This window comes from Peromyscus maniculatus, chromosome 2, assembly GCF_049852395.1.
Source record: "Peromyscus maniculatus bairdii isolate BWxNUB_F1_BW_parent chromosome 2, HU_Pman_BW_mat_3.1, whole genome shotgun sequence".
NCBI lineage: Eukaryota > Metazoa > Chordata > Mammalia > Rodentia > Cricetidae > Peromyscus > Peromyscus maniculatus.
The window spans coordinates 19,107-45,199 of NC_134853.1; the positions used below are offsets into that span (position 1 = coordinate 19,107).

At 40.6% G+C, this 26,093-nt stretch overlaps 1 protein-coding gene across 1 annotated transcript; it reads right to left on the bottom strand.

Annotated features, from left to right (window-relative positions):
• Nucleotides 1-1,912: 1,912 nt before the first annotated feature.
• On the bottom strand, nt 1,913-24,289 carry Ggh (gamma-glutamyl hydrolase). Its single transcript, XM_076563648.1, has 9 exons — nt 24,124-24,289; nt 20,569-20,683; nt 17,691-17,741; nt 15,450-15,534; nt 14,447-14,585; nt 10,880-10,986; nt 10,693-10,783; nt 3,725-3,862; nt 1,913-2,284 (listed from the first exon to the last, which is right to left on the bottom strand). Exons 1-9 carry the CDS (start codon nt 24,230-24,232, stop codon nt 2,163-2,165), a joined length of 957 nt encoding a protein of 318 aa, XP_076419763.1. The 5' UTR covers nt 24,233-24,289; the 3' UTR covers nt 1,913-2,162.
• Nucleotides 24,290-26,093: the final 1,804 nt, after the last annotated feature.

Below are 26,093 nucleotides of genomic sequence, written 5' to 3' on the forward strand. Positions count from 1 at the left end.
CTCTCGAGTATGGAATGGCTTACTCAACAGCCCCCATAAAACATCTTGTGCCAGGCCTCAAATTCAGGGCAATGGGCCCACAGAACTATGTAGTAACTAGAAACGAGTATAGAAATGGCTCCTTATGAACAACCTCATCACTGCATTTATATAATTCTTTAGGTGAGAGGAAGGGAAATGCAAGAGGGAGAAATAGAGCATTCTCCAAACAGCCTTCAAAGACACAATCAGCTGACCACTAAGAGAAGAGTGTTTATTGCATGTTACAGACCCAAGCTCCCCCAACCTTCATTTGCACTTTCTTGCGGTTGCTCTTTGTAGTCCACACACACCACCTCACTTTTCTTTTCAGCCTGTGTTTCCCTTTCTGATAGCAGTACAGTACATGGTCCTCCCCCTCCACAGGTTCCACAGCATGTTTCTTGCAAGCCACCAGGAGCAGATCTCCATCTTCCACAGTCATGGTTTAGCGGTATCATCAGGCTCTTCTGCCCACTGCCCTGTCTCTTGCTCCCCTGATGAAAGAACACCTGAACAGATGAGAGGGCCTGCTTTTCAAACATACTGTCAAGCCCTTGCCTACCCTTCCTGTATTGCTGTGAGGAAGGCAGAGGAGGAAACTTTGAAGAGTCTATTCTTGGAATGAATAGATCCTAATGTAAAGACTTCAAAAACAAAAGAGCACACAGTTGGAAACTAGCAGACCTAACATGAGCAGAAAAACTATCATTTACATGTTCATGTAGTTGTGGTCACCATCAACAAACCAGGGAGCTCTAGAGCAAGCAGAAGAAAAGCTACTAGGGCTTTGCTACCAGAGCCAAGCAGATCTATGAAGCTCTGACACACCCTGCAGGAATGCTAAGTCATAGATGCCTCTCTTTAAGTGGCAAGACACATGAACTTGGCTGGGAATGGGGCATTTGACAATATTCAGTAAGAAACCACATCTGCCACACTGCCACCAGAGCTGTCTTGGCTGACTGGAACTTCAATCTCTTGCTTTCTGTGCTCTCTTTGTTCTTACTGCCCAGAGAGTACGGTTTCTCATAGTATATTCAGATCACTCTTCTGACTTTTCTGTACATAAAATCATTCATATGTCATTCCATTTCCCATATATCATCTTCAACAACAGTGGAAAACAAATTCTAAGCACCATTTTTTAGACACTGATCAAGTGCTTTACTTCTGGGGCTGAAGAGACAGAGTGGCAGTTAAGAGAATGTACTGTTCTTGCAGAGAGAGGGCCCAAGTCAGATTTTAAGCACCCATGTCAGTGGCTTCCAACAGCCTGTAACTCGAGCTCCAGAGCAACCAACACGTCAGGCCTAGTTCATTCACAGACACATACCCACACACCACACAGAGACACACAAAAATACACAGAGTAAACATTTTTAAAACTTAAAAAAAAAAAAAAAAACTTTACTTCCTAGCAGCTCACAGGTCCCCAAGGAATACCTACTTTTCAGACTTCTGAGGATATATTTCGGATGGGAAGTGGTCAAGGAGAGTAGTACAAACATAAAAATATATTGGAACACACCAGAAATATATGTATGAATACGTTTCAGATATTTTCCATTGGAGGGGATGCTCATTTTACAAATAGCCACAAGTATTTCTTGGGAGTTTATTGTTACATGTTGTGGCAGATAAAAAGAGAAATATACAGACTCTGATTTCAGTATACTAACCATGGGCTAAAACAAAGCAGAAATAAAAATATCAATGTATCTTTCTACACACACACACACACACACACACACACACACACACACACACACACACCTGACACCCAACTCATAGGGACCTGGAGGTGGAACTTGAAAAGACTTTAGCCAAAATAAGATGGGTAAATTTGAGATGGTTTTTTTCTCCGGGAATCGATAATAAATCACACAAAAAGTATATTTTCAAAAAAATTAATTTTTTAATCTTCAGACACCAGAAAGCTATTGCATGAAAAACACCAAGACTATTTATCTTTTTCATTGTCAAGTTATCAAATCTGATAAAAATAATCATGTACTAAGTGAAGAATCAGAACCAGGCACAGAAAAGGAATCTGTGTGGCTTTCTCATATTGTCATGAGCAGTGAGTTAGCAGTTCAATCACGGAGTTACTCCAAGTTGCTTTGTTATCATATTGAAGACTTTCAGTTAAACATGTAACATTGCTGAAATGAAGAAATATTTCCAGTAAAAACTGGATTAACCTGATAAATCAAGGATGCTGTCTCCTCAAGTTCACTCGCAAAGTAATGATTGTTTCTCCGAGCTGCAAGAGAAAAATATTGTTCATTTTTTTTTTTAAAGATTGGTTGACACTATTTTCAAGAGACTTCTTTATAATAGTTTTTCTTTAGATCAGAATTATTTGCTGGGGAAGCAAGGGCAAGAAGAAAATCGCCTTAGCGTTTCTCCTCCCCATGACAGCTGTGCCAGCGTAAGTACAGGTGCTGTTACAGCACCTATTGGCCCCAATTCAGTACAACGTTCATTACAAGGCTGGATGTGCACAAGACTTGATGGAGGCCTGGGGTGAACTCAGAGACAGCACACAGACCCGTGACTGGAGAGCTATAATTTAGCAGACATGCAGAATCCAGTGGTGGTCTGTCTTTATGGTACACCTGCACCAAGATAGGACATGAGTTTAAGGCGTGGAGAAAATAAAGTGAATGCCAGCAGAGGAAACAAGGCCAAATTATTCAACAAAGGAGGCCAGGGAAAAGCTTGTCAATGGGTGAGAACTAAGCTTTGAGAATAATGTCCAAGTAAATACAGGTCCTCTGATAGTTTTATAAAGAATGTTGGCAGATACACACCCAATTACCACCACCACAAGATAAAGCTACAGCCAAGTCCATTCTGCCCACTGTGGCTGTTCACTCCCACCCACAGGGGAAAAGGCTCCACTGGACCGACACTATGTGTGGAATGGTTTTGTTGTGTTTAACACTCACTTGGATTTTTTTTCATGAATTCCTCCATTCAACTATACATAATTTCAAACACAAATAAACCAGATAGAGGTTGTTAGGTTCCTAATATGGGCAAGAAGGTAGACAGAAAGCACAGGGGACAAGCTGGGACTGAGATGAGTACTCAGCTCATCCAGTCCTCAACTGGTCACTCCTCACCAAATGATGCTCTGCCCCTTGCATTCTGCCTCTACTGCTCCCACCCATATCACTCAACTAAGATATAAATATGAATGCCCGAATTCTCTATTTAACCACAAGTCTAAAAATGCATGCAAATCTGGGTTAGTAACTTTTCTCCAGCATTCCACTGCCTACAGAAAGACATTCAATAAAGGCCCAGACTGTGACAGGATATAATTCAATTTATATCATTGTCTTGGAAAAATAACATATAATGCCCAAAGATTGTTGCAAGTACATCATTGTTCTTGAAAATCAAAACTGAAAGTATTCAAGGAGAAAGAAGGAAGAACCCCATATCCTTTAAATCAACTGTTCAATAATTCATTCTATAAGATCATGGATGACTCTATGAAATAATTGCCCTGATTTTTATTGAATACCTAATATCTCAATTTCAAGGCTTTCATATTATTTAATATTTTCCAGTTAACTCTCTGGACCTTATTTATCAGTTATAGAATAAAAAATATACAGGAGCCCAGAGAAGGGCATGCACTCTCTCTCAAAAGTCCTAATGGAGTGAAGAGATTATACCATATATACATTACCTTCAGAAACAAAGAATTCTGCTAAGTAAAATGCAGTCTTCACGGCATTTGGTGCATGGGAAATGCCTGTCAAGTCCTTCCACTCATACGGTGCTTTCTCAGGATGCCACTGGACACCATATATTGGATACTTATATCCTGTGTGGAGAACACACATCAGTAAGCACAAAAAAGTGGTTTACTCTGGCGTTCCTACATTGTTTCATGCCATGCATATGCCACATAAATCATATTACAACTCACCAGAATTAGAAAGTGTCAGCATTGTATATATTCTCTCACACAAAGGACTGCTCGTATTCAGTGTATCTCACTGACTTGCATCCTTAGAATGTGAATATAAGTTGCATTTCCAGGAAATGAGAGTAAAGTAAAACAGTTTGGCCTGGGACTCATTCCAGCTCAACAGCCAAGTGAACAGTTTCTTTTGGCTGTGCATCTAACCAAGGGCCACACCCATGCTAAGTATACACCCTACCACTGACTTGTATCTTCAGGCCTGAGTGCACACTTAGATGGTGACACACATTTCTAGGTCTATATCTTACCCCTCTTCATACATTTTCTAATCCCATAATGACTTAAGAAAATAAAAACAAACCATGCCATCATTCTATGGAATAACTAGTGACTTTAGGAAAACTATTGTTAAAATAAATTTTAATAGTTTAAAAACATTTGTACCCTTGGTGATTATAATTCAATTATTGTTAGAACTCTTAGATACTATACATAGTCTTAGCTAAATAAAATTATTTACATCCTTAGATTTGATTGAAAAATAGTTCAGTGTGGGAAGAAAGTCATATAAAAGAATGGCCATTTGCATGTTGACTGGTTAAACCTGAGAAAATTTCATGTATTACTTCCTCATTTTTCCTACATGCTTTAAAAGTTTCACAGTTTTTTAGGAAGGTATATGTCTCTGAAAATTAAAAAGTCTTCTCTTTTATTCACATGTGTCTTTCCTTGTTTTAATAGAAAGTAATTTCTCCCCTCTCCCATCAACGCTTTAGAATGGAGACCATGATGGTTCCCAGCAAGCACTTGGAGAACACAGCCATCCAGAGAAAGAGTACCTTCCTCTCACACCCGACTCACTAGTCTCTCCCACTTGCATAGTGGGTTGAGACAAAGTAAAGCCATCGTCCCAATCATACTGGAGTCCACAAGAAGCAAAGCCTGCCAGCAAGCAGCTCTAGACACAGAGCCCCTCACTCCCTCGGCCTTATTCTTCCTCTCATGCTGCTGCACTGGCTTTCTCCATTCTGGGATGACCCACAGGCAAGGGCAAGGCTGAGGATAGAAATGCCTAAGTGGAGATTTATTGATAACCCAACACACACACACACACACACACACACACACACACACACACACACACACACAGATGCTGACGTTCAGAAACAAGTAAGGCTTCCCCTTTAGAAAACTGGTACTGAGAGCCCCGTGACATTTCTTTGCAACTGTACAAATTATAACCTGCATCACTAATTTAGAATAAGATCGTCAAGAGGGAAATGAAATTATGCAAGCAGCAGAGCATCAATGGGTCCTAACTCACAGCTGTCATAAAATCATCAGGCTCTGAAATCTTCACATGAACCTGGTGTGATGACATCGTCAGAAGAACCAAGGAACCCAAACCTCTAGTTCCCAACCCTATACTATTGTTTAAATGGTTATTCACCCATCGCTTGTTTTCCCCAAAGCCCCAGAGACAGAAAAGTAAGACAAAACTCCAGTTCTCAATGGGCTCTTAGTCTAGAGGGAAAGATGGGGCTTGAACAAATATAAGTAAAAAGCAACGCTCCCAAGGAACACAAAGCAAACATACAGATTACCAAGACATGGAGAGGAGATTGATGAAGAAGGCTTCTCAAAATTGAGACAGCTAGCTTGAGTCTCTCAAGGTAGTTGAAAGCTCATCAGAAGACATCAGGGACAGGAGGAGCTTTTGATGACATGGGAAAATATGGGAGAACAGAGAGGTGGAAAGCACTGCTCTGTCTGTAGAGGGCAGCAATGGGCTGCACAAATCTCAAGGGGACACAATCTGCAGGGAAAGCAGCTCAGGTAAATCTAGATTTGTCTTCCAATAGTGAAGAACCATTGAGGGTTTTTGTTTTTGTTTTGTTTTTTTAAGGCAGCACAATCAGATTGGTTTTTCGGTGAGATTCCATGCCTAGTGGGAAGATAACTGTATGGGCAGTTAGGAGGGGTCTGGATAGAGAGGAGAAAGCACAAATAAGATAGACGTGGGAAGCAGAAATCAGTTTAAAATTTTTACAAGTAGATAATGAGGCAGAGAAGCCAACGCGGTTTCTACTGCAGGATGTTTGGGGGCTGATGATACTAGCAACTATGTGGGAAGATAATAACCTCACTTCCCCCTGAGCTGGCCAACATATTGCAGAATTGCCTGCATAGATGTTTCTCCCCACCTTTGATTTGATAATATGCTGTGGTTTAGGAGTATTCGCCAGATTTGGATGCTGGAAAGTTAATTCCCAAACCTTGTTAATGGTATATAGAAGTGGAACCTATAGGAATCAGAATCAGAGGAGGATAGACAGGTGAGGCCATAGCAGCATCGGTGACTCTGTAAAAAGGAAAACTGGCCTAGCATCCCTTCCTGCTTTGCCAGGTGACACTCAGTGATGCTCGGCGTAGCCAGGAGGTCCTCACCAGATGCTAGCACTAGTTCCAGGACTCACCAACCTCCAGATTAGTGGAGATTAATAAGCCTCTATTCTTCTTAGATGACACAGTCTCAGAGATTCAGTCACAGCAGCATAAAACAGACTAAATCATAGTGACATGACCAATCTCCAAGTAACACCCTCTGCTCCCACCTCAGTGTGCTTCACTCCTCTCTAGGACTCTGTCCTCTCAGGTTCCTCTCTCCAGCCTCAGAAAATCACAGTCTACCTGACACAGAGGCAGAGAAAGCATCTTCTATCTCTGGGTCCCTTTCCTGTTTCCAGCTCCTCCAAATACCCCATTGGCCTTTGCTCCTAGATAGGCCCATCTAAGTTTACAGCCATCCAGTCATCTCACAATCTGAGAGACAAAACATAAAGTCTGTAATATGACATCCCTTGGGATAACTGTAAAACCCATAAGTTTCTTGATTCAGCATCACAGACACTAAAACATCAAGTGTGATCAACACTTCCAAATCCCCTCTTTGGTATAACAGCTACTGTAATCAATTGTCTATCTCCTCAATATTTTCATCAAGTTTCCATCAAGAGTTATGGAGCTATCTTCCCATCATGTTTTGAAAGATCACAGAAATGAAAACTATATATAACCATACAGGAGGAGACATGGCGGCACACACCTGTGGTCACAGAGCACTGCAGGCAGACTCTTGCAGGCCAGAGGCCAGCCTGGGATATGAGTTCCTAGCTAGCCTGCACCACAGAGGGAGAGTATCTCAAAAAGCAAACAAAAATAGAGTATATATTTTGTTGTGCTTTTTTTTATTAACTCAAAAGTGTTTTCCAAGTCCTTTCAAGAATGAGGACCACAGGGATATGCAGTGATTTGAATAACTGCATAGTATTCTACTATTTCTTCCTTGTACTGTGGGGCATTTGGATGGCTTTTAACAGTCTTCCTTTTTGCTAATAGGAACAATTATATTCACATTTCTATGTACATGAAAGGGTTTCATTAAGATAGTTTTGTTGGTATTGTTTTTCTTTTATTTGGGTTTTATTTGTTTTTGACACAGTCTTATTATGTAGCCCTGGCCTGATCTACCAATCTTGTTGCCTCAGCCTCACAAGTGTTAAGATTAGGGGTGTGTGCCACCACATCCAGCTCTGTTAAGGCATTTTTAAATATTGGAAGAGAACTGCTGGGTAACAAGCCTGGAAGAGGTTCAGCTTTACAAGAGAAGTCCAAGTGCTACAGACGCTCCCACTGTGCTCTAACTACCTGATGTGCCCGGTGCAGCACCCTGGGTGGAACTTGCTATCAGCAGTCTTCACTTTGCAGTCCTGATGTAAGGCGGTTTCTTTCTCATGCTTCCACTACTGGCATTCTACTACTTAGTAATTACATTGAGGACTTCCCTCACCCAGCTAGGTATAGACAACACACAGAAGTTCATTCTCCAAGGTACCACTTCAGGGATTTTAGCTATTTATAAGACGTTATTACTTAATTTCTTTATTACTGAGTTTATTTCTTATAAGGTAAACACAGACCCTTTGGCAGCTATATGCATTATAAATATATTTTTTCTCTCCTCTCTCTTCATATATAACTGTTTAATTCAGTTGAATTTCCCTGTCTTTTCATGTGTGGCTTACGTTTCTTCTTGTCCTGAAAACTTCTTCCCTCACACAAGATCATAGACACTTTCTCCTTTATTTCTCCAAAGCCTTTCAGTAACTCAACTCTCCACTAAGGTCTTTTAGCCACCTGAACATCTTCTTTAACATTAAAACAAGTAGTCTCTGCCCCTCTTCCTCCTGTGTTCCCAGCACCTAGTTTGTTGTTGGAATGCCTTACCTCCGGCCACTGGCAGATTTCCACCGCTGTGCCACCACATTTCACAGCCATCTAAGATGGATCCTTGGAGGTTTCCTTTGGATCTCCCTTCTGTGCTAGTTCATTCTCTTTGTGTGTTTTAGGATTGACCTCTTTTGAGACTTCATTTGAACTTCTTTCATGTTTAATAACTTAATTTATTCTTTTCAAATTTCTTTTACACTGTGTTTTTTATCCCCCCATCCCAAGACAGGGTTTCTCTGCATAGCCCTGGCTGTCTTAGAACTTGATCTGCAGACTAGACTGGTCTTTGCCTCCCAAGTGCTAGGATTAAAGGTGTGTGCCACCACAGCCAGCCATATATTTTCTTTTCTTTTTTTTTTTTTTTCCATCACAGGCAATTTATTTTGTTCTATTCATTCACAGTTAATACAGAAAATACTTGGAAACATTTCCATATAATGTTTGACACAGAAATCATCAAATAGAAGTATACAATGTTGACAGGAGGCAGTACATTTATAATTTATAACCCCAAATGTATTTATAAATTAGAAATGGAAAGATCTACAAATGAAATTATGAAGGTTCACCAAAGTCATTTAATCTGTCAGTTTCTCATTCATTTTTATGTCTTAATAATATTCTATTGTATGAATAAGCCACATTTTATTTCTCTCCAGTATTTGATAGCTATTTGAGTTGTTTTAACTTTTTTACTATTAGCAACACACTGCTGTAAACCTTCATGTACATGTTTCATAGGTGCACATTTTCAGTAGTTTGAGGATATATTCCTAAGGGTAGAATTGTTGAGTAACAGAGTAACAATGTTTTGCATTTTGACCAACCACCAAACTGTTTTGCCAAAGTGGCACACCATTTTACAATCTCACCAAATCCTTGTTTTTAAGGCTCTGATTTTTGTACAAAAGCATTCAATCATTCTGTCAGACCAAACCAGGAAAAGTAAGCTATAGTTCAGAGCTGTTCTATTCCATTTACTATGCAAAGCCATTCTTGGCGTTTGCAACTCTCAGCCCTTTTGAGTATTCTTACAGTGTTCACCTTTTCCTCCACCACTTTTTTTTCTTCTTTTTTTTTTCTCTGGTTTATTTCTATCTATTACAAATGTATAAAAAATCCTCCATCAACCCTGCCGATAGAAGCAGAACCTTGAGAAATATACCTTTGGTTTGCCTCAGAAAAGGAACACACATTGCACTGTAAAGTTTATAAAATTGGCGCAAAACATTGTGGTAATGTTACAATACCAGTTTTAAGAGTTCAGTGACTAATGGGGAGCCGATGGGATACATGCAGAACTGTGAAAGCGATCTCACTTAGCCAGCTGTACACGTAGACTGTAAATCTACATTCAGATCAATTCTGAACTAAAACTATCATCTCAGTTTATCTGTTGAGGTCAACCAGGAAACCCTCCCAAGTGCTAGGATTAAAGGTGTGTGCCACCACAGCCAGCCATATATTTTCAAATGTTCCTTATTTCTTTAAAACTTAAGGTATTCTAATGAATGTCATAGTTTTTAACAGCTGAAGTTTGTGCAAGGCTGGCTATCTGTGGTTTCTCCAAATTCACACTCATGGTACTCTGCTTTGCTGTGTGTTAGTGATCTGGGGCATGAACCATTCATATTCCATCAGACTTCATCTGGAGAAATTTCCTGAAGCATGGAATGGATGATCCTTGTCCTTTCCAAGACAAGTATTTTGATTTGTTTTTGCCATGTACATGTGTGCTACCAGAAGACACCTATAAAGTAAACATTTCAAGCTGCCCTCTGTCCACATTCCCAGCTAGTATAACGTAGGCAACACTAAACTGGCCTGTCACTGTGAGTGCTTAAGGCTCACTCACCTCACCTCACTCTATGCCTTTAGCATGCTCAGGCAAGCAATTCTCCTTGAAGTTCCATGGTCAGGATTCCAAGGGCCTTTTGAGCTTGGCCAAGCATGGCAAGTATAGCCTGCAGTCCTGCTCCATGGTGGCCTCTCCACATACAGACAGTCTTTGTCTCTGATCTGGACCAACAGTAATACTCTCAGAATTTCAGGCTTTAAGACTTTTATTTTCTTGCCACCTGGTTAATGTATTTCTAAAAATGTTTTCCTCCATCAACTCATCTTTCTACCTGTCTGAAAAGCTTGTCAAGGTGCTTAACCTGTGATGACTCTAGAAACAGAGCAACTTTCTCCATCTAGCTCTTCATCCCCACCCTTCCTTGGTCCTCACTGTTCTTCTTCGTCTTCACCACAGTTCCAGAAACTACCCAGGTAAGCCTCAACTGATTTGGAACATGCACGGAATGGGTCTTTTGTCTTCAAAAATAACCCTACTTCTGTCTTTGAGCTCTAAAGTCACATAACTTCACTCCCAAGAAAGGAGGGCTATAAAATTAAAAAGAGAAAATGACGTCTAGGAGCTCCATAGCTGTACATACCTTCAATGGATGAAATGAAGTCAATCTCACCATCTGTATTTGTTGTTAATATATTGAAAAACTTCTTTAACTTGTAATTTTCTGTAAAGTTCTAAAATATGAGAATAAAACAGAGGGCTCAACTCTGTACCTATCGTAAAAGTGTTCTTCTCACTGGGGAGATACTGCTGGTGTAATCATGTGATACCTTCACAGAGAGGCTCCACTTGTGAAAATTTGCAGTCAGAGGCTCTAACGCTAGCGACACCAATAGCTCAGCAGGAAAATTCCGGAACATTCTGCTCTGTAACGCATCTAAAATAATTGAAGCACAGAGAAATGACTTAAACACATAAAAAATAACGCCCATTAAGTCACTTACCTGCAGCCACACAGCAGCCATTATTAAGACATAATTAAGAGGAGGAAATGGTGAGTAAAGCCCAACATTTCCCCAGAAGTGCCTGAGTCAGGCCAAGGCACGTCTAACATGGAGAGAGAGATGATATGCTCCAGATATAATTACCACTTTTTAAAGTTTTTAATACGAATAACTACAAATGGGCTAGCCATGGAAGGGCAGAGAATCTTAATGCTGGCTCCTCAGAAACCTCTGAAAAATAAGAATGATTTCCAAATATGTATGTTTGTGTTCCCAGAAAAAGACCTAGCATTTCCAATGTATCTTCAAAGGTATACAGCACTTAAAAAGAGAGGGCATGGAAGGCAGATTAGCCAAAATGAAAGGCCACAAGGGAACCTACTTTTTTGTAAACCAAATAAAACTTTTTTTTTTTTTTTTTTTTTTTTTTTGGTTTTTTTCGAGACAGGGTTTCTCTGTGTAGCTTTGCGCCTTTCCTGGAGCTCACTTGGTAGTCCAGGCTGGCCTCGAACTCACAGAGATCCGCCTGCCTCTGCCTCCCAAGTGCTGGGGTTAAAGGCGTGCGCCACCACGCCCGGCCAATTAAAACTTTTAAGTCACGGTGTTAGAGAGATGGTTCACAGTAAAGAGCACTTGCTGCTCTTGCAGAGGACTCAAGCTCAAGTCCCAGTATCCATGTACAGCAGCTCACAATCACTTATAACTCCAGCTCCAGGAGAACCTACTCCTTCTTCTGGTACACACACACACACACACACACACACACACACACACACACACACACGAATAAAAATAAATCTTTTAAAATATATACATTTTTAAAAAAAGAAAAAGAAGAGATATTCTGCATGACTAGGACATGCTGCTCCTACAAATCCCAGTGGCAGGTGTGGGGCACAGCCTTATGAACTGCTGGCCAGGGAGGCCAAAGAGACTCCTAAAATCACGTAAGCTCTTGCCATTCCTCTTGGTTGCCCACCAGAACTAGATGATAAGACCCCATTGCTGAGGATACCACACCTCTTGGATACAAGATATGAAGAAATCAAGCTGGAACTGGGGTGGAAGCTTCTTCCCTACTGGATAGCTTGCATGGTACCAGGAAGTGTCATGCAAGTTGCTGAGGAAGAAAAGGCAGCCATGGTCTTATCGAGCTGCGAACCCTATAAACTACAATGCCAGCCTGAAAAGCAGGATAAGCTCCTTGGTACAATAAATGCCATGATTGTTCCAGGAATAAAGCAACTGCTCTCAGATTAGATTTGAGGCTCTCTTCAGAGGAAAGAATATATGCCTGGGCCTATAAAACCAATGCAGAGAAATGACTTATACATGAAAAAAATAAAATCCACTAAGTCACTTACCTATGGTCAAACAACAGTCATTAATAAGACATAATCAAGTTGAGTAAATGGCAAGCAAAACACAGTGTTTCCAGAGAAGTGCCTGTGGTTGGCTGTTGGGAAAGTCAGGGGGCCTAACAGGGAACTCATTACTGCTGTTTAGCTAAATTGACATGGTGACCAAGTGCATTCCAGATAGTTATGTGTATATCTATAGACATGCTAGTCCCACCTTTAGTTAATGAAGCTTCTCCGTGCAATGAATGTAGACTCATGGCTCATCCAAATGATAAGAGTAAGTGATGCTTGAATGCTCAGCCCTAAACGGGACATTCATACCACTTTCTCTAAAGCTTAAGGAACATGGTAGAAGGAGGAGGAAGAAGATGTAAAAATATGAAGACAGAAGGGATGAGAGATATCTTTTGAAACCCATGATCAGAGAGAGACCTGGTTAAAATCAGTGAGTCACAAGACAAAAATCAGAAAGACAGAAATGAGGGAACGGCATGTGTAGGAAGCAGGGCAGTTAATGGGGAAGTGGAAGAAGAGGGAGATGAGAGAGTGTGGGTAAGAGAAACATACATTGTATTCATGTGTGACACTGACCAAGAATGAATTTAATCAACTGAAGTAAGAGTAAGGAGACCAACTGAGGAGAAAAGAGCATTAAGCCAACGAAAAGATCTACTCTAGAAACAGACAAAGGAAGCTCTGTGGATCACCTCAGAATGGGGCTGGTCATGTGACTAGAGGACTTTGAAGTAGCCCATCCTTGGGGAATGGAAGAGGCACAGGAGACTGTAGTCAGGAACACAGACCAGAAAACCAACAGAGGAATGAAAACAAACCTGCAGTGCTCAAGGTCTGCGCTGAGCCAGACCTCACACTCTTGCTAAAGGCCTCCTTTGAGAACCCAAGCACTTGGAATAACTCTGCTTTCTTGTGAAAACTGGGCTTTTGTTATATTGCAACCCCAAAAATCCAACCTAAAACATATACTTCCCATAACGTTCTTGCAGTGATTGAAATAATGAAAATAAGACTTTTGAATGTATGTGACATTCTATGAATTCTATGAATGACCATTATTCTTCCCTCCCCAAATCCTTAATGAGAATATCTATAGTTGTAGCACTTAATCATAATGATCCAGGATTTGTATGGAATTTGTTCTAGATTTCTAACTAAGAGTTTCTTAAACTACTGAAATTTCCTGAGTGATAGGAGCATATTATGCTAATGAGATGATTCATTGTTAACCCTTACATTACTTCAGAATGGGACTGATCATGTGACTAGAGCACTTTCAAGCAGTTCAAACTCTGGAAATAGAAAAGGCTTGTGAAACTGAATTCAGCCAGATGAACAATGATTCACTTATGCTTTGAAAGGAAATGCCAATAAAAATTCTGGAACTCTAGAAACTCAAGCTCATGGAAGTTCCAATATGTTAAGCAAATACAAGTACTTTCTTGAGCTCTGTGAAATTGCAGCAGCTAGCAAGAGAGTGTGTGTGGCCTGGTGATTTGTCTTTCAGTAGAACACAAACACAATGGTTTTGTTAGGCACCAAGCCCTTTGTGAAGTCTTATTAATTCCAAGTGTTTAGTGCTGGAATAAAAGTGTAAGACAATACATTCAAGAAAAAAACAACACATGTAGACAAAGAGAAAATGCTATCTTAATAGCAATAATATCTGATATTTATAAGATCTGTATTTAAAGTATTACATATACAAACTGGAAATCATCATCTTGATTAATTCTCAGAAAGAATTTACAGAGGTAGAAACTTTTTCAGTGAAAAGATATGAGGCTAAGAGAAACTGATGTTTTCTGAATTCTTAATCACATGATCCTGAGACCACTAGAAACAATGCATTATCAAAATACAAACTTTCTTGTCATCCTCACAAATGAGTACCAAAGAGTGAACTCATAGTTTTGGTCTTCAAATATTCAAAGACAATAAACATTTCTGACTTGATATTTGGTGTTTACTAATGCTGTTGGGAAATATTTTGAGAAGATTTGGTATTTATTCTTACCTGTAGTAAAGTTCAAAGGCAATGGCACTGAGTAAGTGTCTGTAGGTGTTAATAAGTTCTGTCCACTAACCAGGAAGACGAGCTGCTCAAATCCAAGGCATGTTCCCCACACAGGAAAATAATCTCCATCATCATAACTCTTTTGGGAGAATGAAAGAGAAAGAGAAAACTATGTTGATTCAAACTTTATATATACATACATATATATATTTGTGTGTATATATATATACATGTGTGTATAACAAGCAATACACACATATTGCTTGTTAGAACTGCAACACAGATTTTTGCAGAATTCTCTGAGATTCATAAGTAGGCTACTACTTAATCTGTCTTCAAAAATACTCTGAGGCAAGATGGAAAAGGAGAGTGAGTTGAGGGCACATTATGTCTTCACCCAAAGAATATAAAAGGTCATGAGTTATTTAGTCTAGCTAGTAAAAGTTATTAAGCAAGTATCTCAAAAAAGTTGTTACTGAGGAAAATGTTTAAGAGAGGCTGGCAAGATCTGAATGCCAGAGATGGTAAATGAAAGGTTGCTGACGCTATTTCAAGGGAGAAAAGGGGATCTAAGAAGCTGTAGCAGAAGTGCAGGCTCGAGGTGAGGCGTGGCATGGTAGCCAGGGGCTCTGCATGGTAAACACACAGGGCCCACAGCATGTGAGCTCAAGTTCTCTGATGAAGCCACATCTGTCTGGAATAACTGAGAAGAGGGGAGTTATTAGCAGAGGCCCGATACCCAGTACATAACAGAGGTGGTCAGAGGGAGGGACTGGCTCTGCTAGCTACAAAGTATGGTTCACACATGAGTTCCCAAATTACAGGACGCCAAACTAACAGGTGGAAACAGACACTTGATTCCCAGAGAGCAGGTGTCTGACTATTAAGGGGAATAAGGCTAAAATAACTGTGAAGGAAGCAATACTATACACTTTATGAAAGATAACCATCCTTATGGAAACAGACAACCCATTTGGAGTGATAAGTAATAGCAGATATTTACCTCTATGGCCTTGCTGTAAAACATTTTGGCAACGTGGGAGTAATCTGAATGCATTATGTCAGCACTTCCTCCAGGAAATAGGACTCTGAAACAAAATCAATTAAGATGTATTTTCCTCCATTCACCGAGCAAATAAACATGCTTCATTAAAGAAAAATGTCCTTATTATGTATGTATGCATATATAATATACTACACATATAATATACTACATATATATTATTAATAATCTTAGCCATTCAGAAACTATTGTGGTTAACAACTTTGCACATATTCTCATTGAAGAAAGCATAACCTGAACAAAAAAAAAACAAAGCAAAAAAAAAAAAAAAAAAAAGAGGGGGAACCAAAGAGTGTGATGAAGAGGAAACAAAACTGCAGGTGTGGCTGGCTTTGAATCAAGGCGATCAGCAAGGCCAAGCCAATTATAAATATACACCTATTCTAACTCCCAATTGATAATGAAACTACAAAGCACATAATAATCATAACACGTACTTGGAGTAGAATTAAATATCTACAAGAATTTGCTTTTACACAGTCCTGATATTTCTTAAGAAATAAACATATATTAGGAGATCCTGAAATTCCACACAATTATCATTCTAGAAGCTGTCTTGGAAGACTCATAAATGTTAGATTCTCTTTCTTTCTATCCAAATTGATGAAGTATAGAAAAAAAATTTACCATATTTTTATACCAGGTCTTTAATGTTAATGTTTGCATTCTTGAAATAACCAATATACTAAAAAAAAAAAAAAAAAAAAAAAAAAAAAAAAAAAAAAAAAAACCAATAATCTTCAATATATCCTTGAATAATCAAGGCTATACAAAAGTGGCCTGACTTTTCTGGCCAACAAAAGTTGGGCTAAACATATTAAAATTGTAAAAATATTTAAATATGAGTTTGAAATATTATGCTTGAGACTATTTTATTTTTTAATGTGTGTGTGTGTGTGTGTGTGTGTGTGTGTGTGTGAGAGAGAGAGAGAGAGAGAGAGAGAGATGTGTGAGAACAGGCACACATGCTCTCTTTCCACATGTGGAGATGGAACTCAGTTCACCAGGCTTGTGTGATGAGCAAATCTTAAGCCATCTTACCAGCCAGAGGCTATTTTTTCATTTAAGAAATACATCGTTCTTCCTCTGTGAATCAGGTTCAGTATCAGCCTGTGACAAGGCTGGTCTCCACTGTTAGGAGATTCACAGTATAATGGAAAAAGTTTAAACACCAGTCTGCTAAAACAGCTGCCACAAAGCCACAGCAGAAAAGAGACCACTCCCCATGAACTCAGTATTCTAAAAGCCACCTCCAACCAAGTCTGATCTATGGAACCTTGCAGTTCTTTTACCAGTAAAACTGGACCAATACCCCCAGATGACAGTCTCCCTTAGGACAGGCTCCGCACTTTGTCCGATAGGTGTTTGCCCACAAAACAGTGTGGGGTCCACTCCATGGTACCTCAGGGAAAGTATTTTTGAACTTACATTATTGTACTTTCTTTTCCCTGTTTCCATTCAGAAACAGTAAATTACAACCCTTAATTTTCACCAGTCCAGTTCAGCGCCTGTGCTGTGGAGAAAGTGTCAGTCTTTGGGAGGAGGTCAGTGAACTTCCTTAAGCCGAGAGCAATAAAGGGTAATTTTCATTTGATTTCAAATCCTGTTCTGTGGGCTAACTATTCACGTATTTTATGGTGAAGCAGAGAAGAAATTTTTTTCTAAGTACTATTCAAATTACCTCTAAAAGATAATCAGCAACCTCAGATCAGACATAGGAGTTTGAAATTTCAAAATATTTAAGCATTTAAACAAAGATTACGATAAAACAAATGGGCCTGTTATGTAACAATTACATATTTCCTACTTGCTCCCTACTCAGCACCAGGACAAGGCCTAGAGCCTTGCGCAGACCAGGCGAGTGCTCTACCACTGAGCTGCACTCTCAGCTCTCTCTCTCTTTGTTTTCTTTCTCAGACTGGTGAACTTTCTGCTCTCTTCCCGCAGCCTCCCTAGGAACTGGAATTACATAACAGGCCTGCCGTGTGCTGCCTCTCACTCTTTACTGGAGCTTTACATCTCCCTTCAAAACATTTCAACAAGAGCGCTTAGGAAATGAACAGAAAGTTTTAAGATAGCTCTGTAGAAACATACAGTACTTACATAGACATTTTGCAAAGCTGTGATGTGTGCTCACTGACACACTGTATTAAGACCTGATACAATATCATGACAACTTACCCATTAAGAGATTTGAAAAGTTCTGCATATTCTATATGTGTAAGATCAAGCCTGAAAACAATAAAAACAGTTTTACAAATAAAAATCAATTTCTGAAGCCGGAGGAAAAAGAAGTCATCACCTTAATTTTTAATAAATGAAAAATAAGATAAGTTGTTTGAGGTACTGCGGATTGAACCCAAGGACTTGAACATACAGGGCAAACACTACAGCACTTTTGCCTAACTATCAAACAACATTGCATCTCTACATTAGAGGTATTCTTGTCAAGCTATGAAAATCTCAAAATTATACCCTGGTTAGATAATCAGAAAGGAAAATTTGTTTTTCTGGGATTTAATGAAATATTTTAAAGTAGATGCTAATATATCAAACAATGAACAACACTAACAGTATCTGTTAGCCAAGAAACCTAAAAATATTCAGCCATTTTATATAAAGACAAAAATTTTAAAAGCTTTATGAGGATAAAGAAATGGCTCAACAGTTCAAAGTTCTTGCTGCTCTTCCAGAGAATGTCACAGGCTACTGTGTAACCCATGAACTCACAGCAGCTGCAATGATCTGCACAGAGCCTGCAGAAGATTGGACTAATGAACATTCATTTTACACGAAGAATTTCCATGCCATAGATTATAGTTACTATAGAATCACATGATTCCAATTTAAAGCAGTAAGTCTCAAAATGAACTTTGATACCAAAGCTGGAATTTAGCCTACATGCTGCCAAGCAGGTTTTCAGAATATCTTGTCAAATGCTAATATTCCACAAGTCATCTGGTTTCAATACTCCCCGGGTTTTCAAACTGGCATCATTCCCACCTATTTCTTTCTCTGCACCCTTTGTATTTGATAAGTCATCATTTTGACCGATTTTTAAGGACACATACCTATTGATCAACTCACAACCTCACAACTGCTGCTCAGTGGCTCTCCCCTTTCATTTCACACCCAGCATTCTCCAGCAGCCTCTGAACTGGGCTGCCCACTCTGACAGCTCTGCAATGTCTCTCCCACATTTGCACTAGCCTCTTCCGGAGCTTGCATTTTAAAACTTCCATAATCAAAACTTTGAGACACTGTGCTGGAGACTCTCAGGGGTCTCTTTCTCAGCTCTAAAACTTGAGTATATGATTTCACATGAGATTAGATTCAGTACAAACAAATTGAACACTAACCTTAAGGGTATAGACAGTTAATCAACTGTGAAAGGTGAAGCAAGACAATCCTTATGAATCTCAATATAAAGACTACTGTTTTTATAAAACCTTAAATCAGAGTTTCTTAACCTGTGGGTCATGGTCCTTTGGCAAACCTCTAGCTCTGAAAATATTTACATTAAGATTTATAACAGTAGCAAAATTACAGTTATGAAGTAGCAACAAAAAAAAATATGGTTAGGGGTCACCACAACATGAGGAACTATATTAAAGGGTTGTAGAATTAGGAAGGTTGAGAATCACTGCTCTAAATCATAAATAAAATGCAAATATTTTGACTACTAATAATATATAGATTATAACTCTTTATTGTAATTATTTGCAAAATAGGTTGTAATGGCTGTGTTTTGTGCATAAAATTTCCTAATAGAGGAGAATTCCATGAGACTCTCATGCACTAATTTTAGCTGACAATGCAAGTGCTTACAAGATTTTAGTTTATTAACTCTTCAAGTGACAATGTGTGATGAACTCAATCCCTTCAAAATTAAAGTATGAGATCAATCATATTATTTTTACTGAGTCATATTATCATAAAAAAACGTAGCACCTTTATAAAGGTACTTTTATTATTATTATTTAAGTTGTGTGTGTGTGTGTGTGTGTGTGTGTGTGTGTGTGTGTGTGTGTGAATGTCCACTACATGTGTGTTGGATCCCATAGAGCTAAAGTTACAAGTGGTTGTGAGCTGCCATACATGGGTGCAAGGAGGCAAACTTTGATCCTCTGGAAGAACATCAAGTGCGCTTAACCACTGAGGCTTGTCTCCAACCCCAAACTTAACACCTTTAAAACTAGAATACCTATCATTTACACTACAGCAACACTAAGACAGCCATCTTCTAAAAAATGTCCTTCATTCCTTCAGTGTTCCCTCACACTAGTACTAGGCAGAAAGCTGGCTAAACTGGAGATTCTATTACGATTTTTATGGTGTCTGTGAGGAGTGTCTTTTCTGGGGTGAAGAAAGCTATTATGTCTTTCTATATGCTAACAGACATATAGCATACTTTCAGTGACATTACAGACACATAGAGCTTCATAAACAACTTAGTGGGAGACTATAGGCAATAAGTTTATGGCTGAAATCAGATGCTATGGTGATATTTTATTTGTATGTTAATAAATAAAGTTTGCTTGGAGATCAGAGGTCATAGCCAGCCATAAACAGAAGTCAGGCAGTGGTAGCATACGCCCTTAATCTGATCAGTGGCAGGCAGAGTCTCTGTGTGTTCAAGGACACAGCCAAGCGTGGTGACAAATGCCTTTAATCCTAGTACCAACCATAGAGACCTGGAGGTCTGTATTGACAGGCAGTGATGAGGAAGTGAGGTGGCTGGGTTAAGAGCCAATGAGAAGGCAGAAGCGCAGGGCAATAAAGGTGCAGGTTAGACAGGAAGAAGATGGTTCAGCTCTCTTGGGAAGCTACAGCAGCATGGTGAGCTAAGGTTGGCTGGTGTCTATCACTAGTTCTCTGATCTCTAAGGATTTCACCTCTGTATTCGGCTCTGTGTTTCTTATTTAATAAGACTGTTTAAAAATTCATCTACAAAATACAACATCCTTACATTTAATGATGCAATCATAGGAAAGAAAGCATTACTTATAGAAATAAAAGACCAATCTTTACAACTACAGTGACCATCACAGAAGCATACCTTATGGGTACAACTCTTGCACCTGCAGACTCTATATACTTCACATAGGATGAAGCAATGTAGTATTTTCCCAGCTTTATCATTTCCTTCGTACGGCATTTTTGCATTAATATTCCTAAATTTAAAAAAAAGCAGTAATTTTAAGCAGTTTCATTTATTTCTTACTCAAAACTGAATCGTGGCAGAGTATAAATGTCACTATTTTGGTTTCTCAGCTCAGAGACCTGCAAGTCTACCCATAGTCATTGGGAAAGCAGTAGAGAAGGATGATCAGAGTTTCTTATCACACCAGGAATGTTGAAGAAGCTCCCAGAGTAAATTTATAATAGCCCCAACTTTCTTCACACAACCTTAGACTATCCATAGACAACTTACTAAATCTATAATGTGCCACCCCTTCCCCCACGAAGACACAGTTCTATACTTGTAAGCAAAGCCAGAGTAGAAATACCTTTCATCTCCATCTCTCTACTACTGTCATACTCTAAGTAACCAGCATTCGCCAAACCCATGACTATTAGAAAGTCTTCATCTTTTCTTAAGGAACCCTTGAACTTCAGTTTTCCACAGGAATAAAGCTGACTACATCACCATTCCCTCATCCATTCAATATTGCTTAATCACACTGCATGCCAGGCACTGAACTAGGTGCTTAGGACACAGGAATTAAAAAAAGAAAGATACAATACAAGAAAGAAAGAAAGAAAGAAAGAAAGAAAGAAAGAAAGAAAGAAAGAAAGAAAGAAAGAAAGGTCTCCACCTGCTTTAATGGTAGTGGGTGGGAGAGGAAACAGGTAAGACAAACAATATAGAGATTTATTTTTAGATCCAATTATGAGGGCTGGTGCTTGTGTTAAGAAGGAAGTCAAAGAAACGGGTGTCCCATTTACAATGTCTCTTAAACAGGGTGGCAGGTCCTCCCTGAAAAGGCAGAACAGGATTTGAGAGAGGTGGAGCAAGTCCTTCCTGGGAAGGTGTAATGTAACACTTAGTCCAAGGCATCAGTGAGGTGTTGCCATGAACCATACACCCGTCTGGAAGAAGAACAATTCAGGGCAAAAGAACAGTAGCATACCAAGGTCATGAGCCAGCCGGTCACTCTGCAAGAAGTCCATCAGATGTGAGAGAAAGCAAGAAGGCAACAGTTAATGGGACGGAGAAACACAGGCCAGTAGGGACTATCATCTTCATTACACGCCTCAGAGGTTCCTAGACTTCATGTGCTGTCCTTCTCATCTCTCTGATTTCCTCTTACCAATGACCCAAGTCTAGCACACTACTGACATCCAACATACATCAAAGCATGACAGCATACGCTTAACATGGACAATGTCTTGGGTTAATCCTTGGTCTCCAAAAGGTAAACAACAACAAAATATCATATCTGCTCATTGACTATCTGTGAGTCAGTATGTCACTTTATCTGATTTGCCTCAGTGGGACACAACATCCACCATTTATACTCATCACATCTGTATTCTCAGCTTCTTACAATAGTTGACATGAATCACTACTGAATATAAAATGTCAAAATGTATCTAGTAAGAATGTTTCTCTCCTCCCCGTTACATGAGATGGTCTTCACAGTAGAAAACGAAATTTGGCTAAGAAAAGAAGAGTACAGGAGTACTCTGGGAAGGAAAGAGTGAAGTAAAGCAGGAGGAGAAGAGCCACAAGGGCAGCATGCAGAACTGTGGGAACTCAAGTGCCTCCACAGTAAATTCATTCTACCATCACACCCCAGCCCATTCATCTTTCCTGTTCTTAGGCAAAGAGCTCAGACTGTGTGCCCTGCCTTTCAACATGTGCCCCAAACATCATATGCACTTTGGGGGATCCCACAACTTCTGTGGCTTTCTTGTCTTTGAATCCTTTGTGCCTCCTCAAGTCATAGCTTACACAGACTATGTGCTCAGTCAACTACATTATCTTAATTGATTGGGTAGAGGGGGCTTCAGGATGGCTTAGCAGTAGGTACAGGCACTTGCTGCAAAGTCAGAAGACCTGAGTTCAGTCCCCAGGACCCACATGAAGAAAGGAGAGAACTGACTCCTCAAGTTGTCCTTTGACCTCCATAGGTGCATGTGACAAGCATGCACATGTATCTAATAACTATAAATATAAAGAAAAATAACTATACACACAAAATAATGATAACTATAAAAGAAAAATGCAATTGATCAGGTTAATCAAAAACTTATTTTTTGCCATATTCTACTGAGAGTTGCCTCAATTCTACAAAACAAAAATGAATCTTCTGTCACCTTTTCTTTTTTTTCTTTCCCCTAAACCCACAAATGAAATTCACTACATATGTTATATGATTCAATTTGAAGAATCTATGGAAGAAGGGTTCCAAATATTGATAAGCAACCCATTTGAAAACTGGGTCACCCTGATATATAAAACAACTTTCTGGTTTGTTTAGTGCTCAACTATAACACAATGGCATAATCCTACATGTGTCTACCCATAAACTTCTTTTGTCAAACTTTAACTACAGGCTGATTTCTCCTTGGTAGCTTTTCAAATGTCAGACATAAATGCAAACCAACTTTGCCCTGTTTGAAACACAAATATGCTGGAAAGTATGACATGCTTTATTTGAAACAGAACTGACGTTCAGATCCTCAGAGCCACTCTTGTCACTTAAAAATGACAAAGTCCAAGACATTTTAATTTCTTACCTATTCCACTTTTATATCTAATGGTATTGTATCTTCATATATGTCCTCAATCAAAGAAATCTGAGTAAATTTAATCATGTACAGAATTTCTGGGTCAGGACAGGCAGGGAAAATGGTGGGGACACAGGGCAGGAAAAGTATCCCTCAAGGTGGAGTCTTGTTGAATCCTGCCACCAGCTAACACTCAAGAGTAAATTCACCTTTTTTTTTAAGGCCTTTCTTCCTTCTGTGCAGTAAACCTTTAATTTTTCTAGGCGTTTCACTGGAAACTTCTTTGCAGAAGGACACACTGTAACCCCTTGCTCAAGCCTAGTCGTTCCTGGTTTTATCCTATTCAAGGATCCTTATTATCATCATAGAAGAGGAGAACAGGAATGGAGACTGAGGTCCTGTGGAGACCTCTCGAACAAGGACCACCAAGTCATTAGAAGTGGAGTCTTCTGTGAGAAGCCACACCACGCTCTCCCGCGTGCTTCACTCTTAAACTGAGGGCTTCTCTTCCCACTTTTGATAAATCCCAGCTCGGCTTCACACCTCGCTCTCCCTGACATTCTCTTCCGCTTGGAAGCCTCAAAGCCTGGGTGTGCCTGAGCTGTGGTTCCTAATGATTACAGGACCGTCTCAGGCTGCTCCGGGTGGCGGCGTGGAGCTACACTTTTCTCCGGACCCCGCGGACGCTGACACTTGTAGAAGGAATCAGTACAAAGTCCCTTTGATGAAAAGCGTGCCGCGGGCGCCGCCACCCCCCACCCACCCCCCACCCACCCCCGCACACCTCCGAAGCCGTGAGAGCTTCACGGGCTGCCCCTCCTCGACACCGGTGCCCACCCCGCTGAGTACATCCTAGCCGTGGTCCCGGGTCCCTTACCGATGATGGGCTTCTTGGGGCCGCGCTTCTGGGGTCTGGATAACCCGGGGCTCGCGGGCCCGCACAGCAGCAGACCCAGCACGCACAGCAGGCGACCCAGGTTCGCCATCGCCCCCGGGCCCGCGCCTCCGGCCGCCTTTCAAAGGCTCGGCGGCGCGGCGCGCACGCGCGAGCGTGAGCGCGCGGGCGGGGGGCCGAACGGGGGCGCGGCCCCGCGGCCCCGCGGCCTGGGCGGTGCTTGGGCCTCGGGGGCGCGCACGGCCGCGCCGCTCGGGCCTATGGGAAATGCAGGCCGGGCGCGCGCGTGCGGCGGCCGCGGGGCGGGGGCGGGCGGCTCAGGGAGCGTGCTCGGCGCCGTCCCATCGCCCTGCGCGCGACCCGCGACCCGCGGCCCCGCGAGGGGCACGCGCCCGGCAGCCTCAGCTGAGACTGTGGAGACTCGGCGGGTGGACCCCCGCTGGCCTCCGCGTGCGGCAAGGTCTCCCCGTGAACTATTATGTCTCCGGGCAGAGGTCACCCACACTGAACCGAGGCGGCCAGTCCAGGACCTGATGGCGAGCTCGGGTCCCGCCGAGCCCTGTGTGGTAACCAAGCAGCGGGGGCCCGCGAGGTTCTAGAAGTCGTCAAAGAACTCTGCTGCATAAAAGCATCGGTCCCTGGCTCAGATATGCTGACCGCATTCGATGTTAGGACAGGAGGTGACATTCCACTGATCTTTGTTTATTTGGGCACATGGATGTCTGGAGGGACTGAAGCGCACATCTTCACGCTCCCTTCTGCTAGCCTTAGGACTGGGTCAAGGAAAGGACTGACTGCTGGCACCTAGTCCAAAAAGGCAAGAGCAGGCCACACTCAATGGATGCTTGGACCTAGATAAGCTTCGCTGTTAGCACTAATCCCAGAAAAGCACTAGTTATCTTATAAAATGATTACAAGAGAAATAGATAAGCAGTTAAAGACTCAGTATTGATCAATGTATTTTGAAGGTGCCGGGATAATGCATGCATTCATAGCCTGAAGCACAGGGAAGTTCCTAGTTATCAAGGCTCAGTTAGACCCCAGATTAAAATAGAAAAATCTATTGAAGATGAAAAGGTGTATTAAATGGTGTCTTTTGTGTAAAAGGTTTACAATTTAGAAAAATTTTCCACAAAGTACCTTGTGGAAAAAACAACAGCAAAGCTCTGGCATGCATCCAGAAAAAGAAATGTAATGCAATGATTAGTTTAACAAAGCAAGAGTATTGCAGAAGGGTGTGGTGAAAGATAAGTCCTAAAAGATGTGGGGAAAGATACTGAGAAAATGCCAAGTAGGTCTGAGCCTAATTGAGTTGATAAGGATCTATAGTAAAGATACATCTGTGCTGGTGGAGAAATTGACTATCCACAAAGGAGGAAAAAAAATCACCTGCCATTACTCACAAAAATCAACTCCAGATGGAGAAGTTGTAAGTGGGAAAGGTGAAATACTAGACTTTGGTAGGTAAATAGAGGTGTATATGTGTGTTCCTAACTTTGATGGTCAGATGTGTTCATAAAACCAGTCTTAGGAACATCATAAAACATTTAAACCGGGTTTATGAACATCATAAAACATTTAAAAATGAATTATTATTGAAAACTGAATGGGTTGGTCCATGTTAAAGTTTAATACTTCTGGTACATTGTCAATTATTTTAACCATTTTGTGAAGCTCTTAGGTAATGTCCGGTAGAGGTGGAAAGCTACATATTCTGTAATCTACCACTTCTCATATGTAAGTATATGCCTACTGTGTAGACTCACTATGATTTGCCGCCCTTCCACCCACACACATATGCTTGAAGCTTTGTCCTCAGTGAGACCATGATGAGATGGAAAATTTAGAAGGTAGAGCCTAATGGAATATAAGTAGGTCGGACTCCACCCTTATAAATAGGCAAATGCTATCACAGATTCGTGGATCTGGTCTGGTAGGAGCAGATAGTTCTC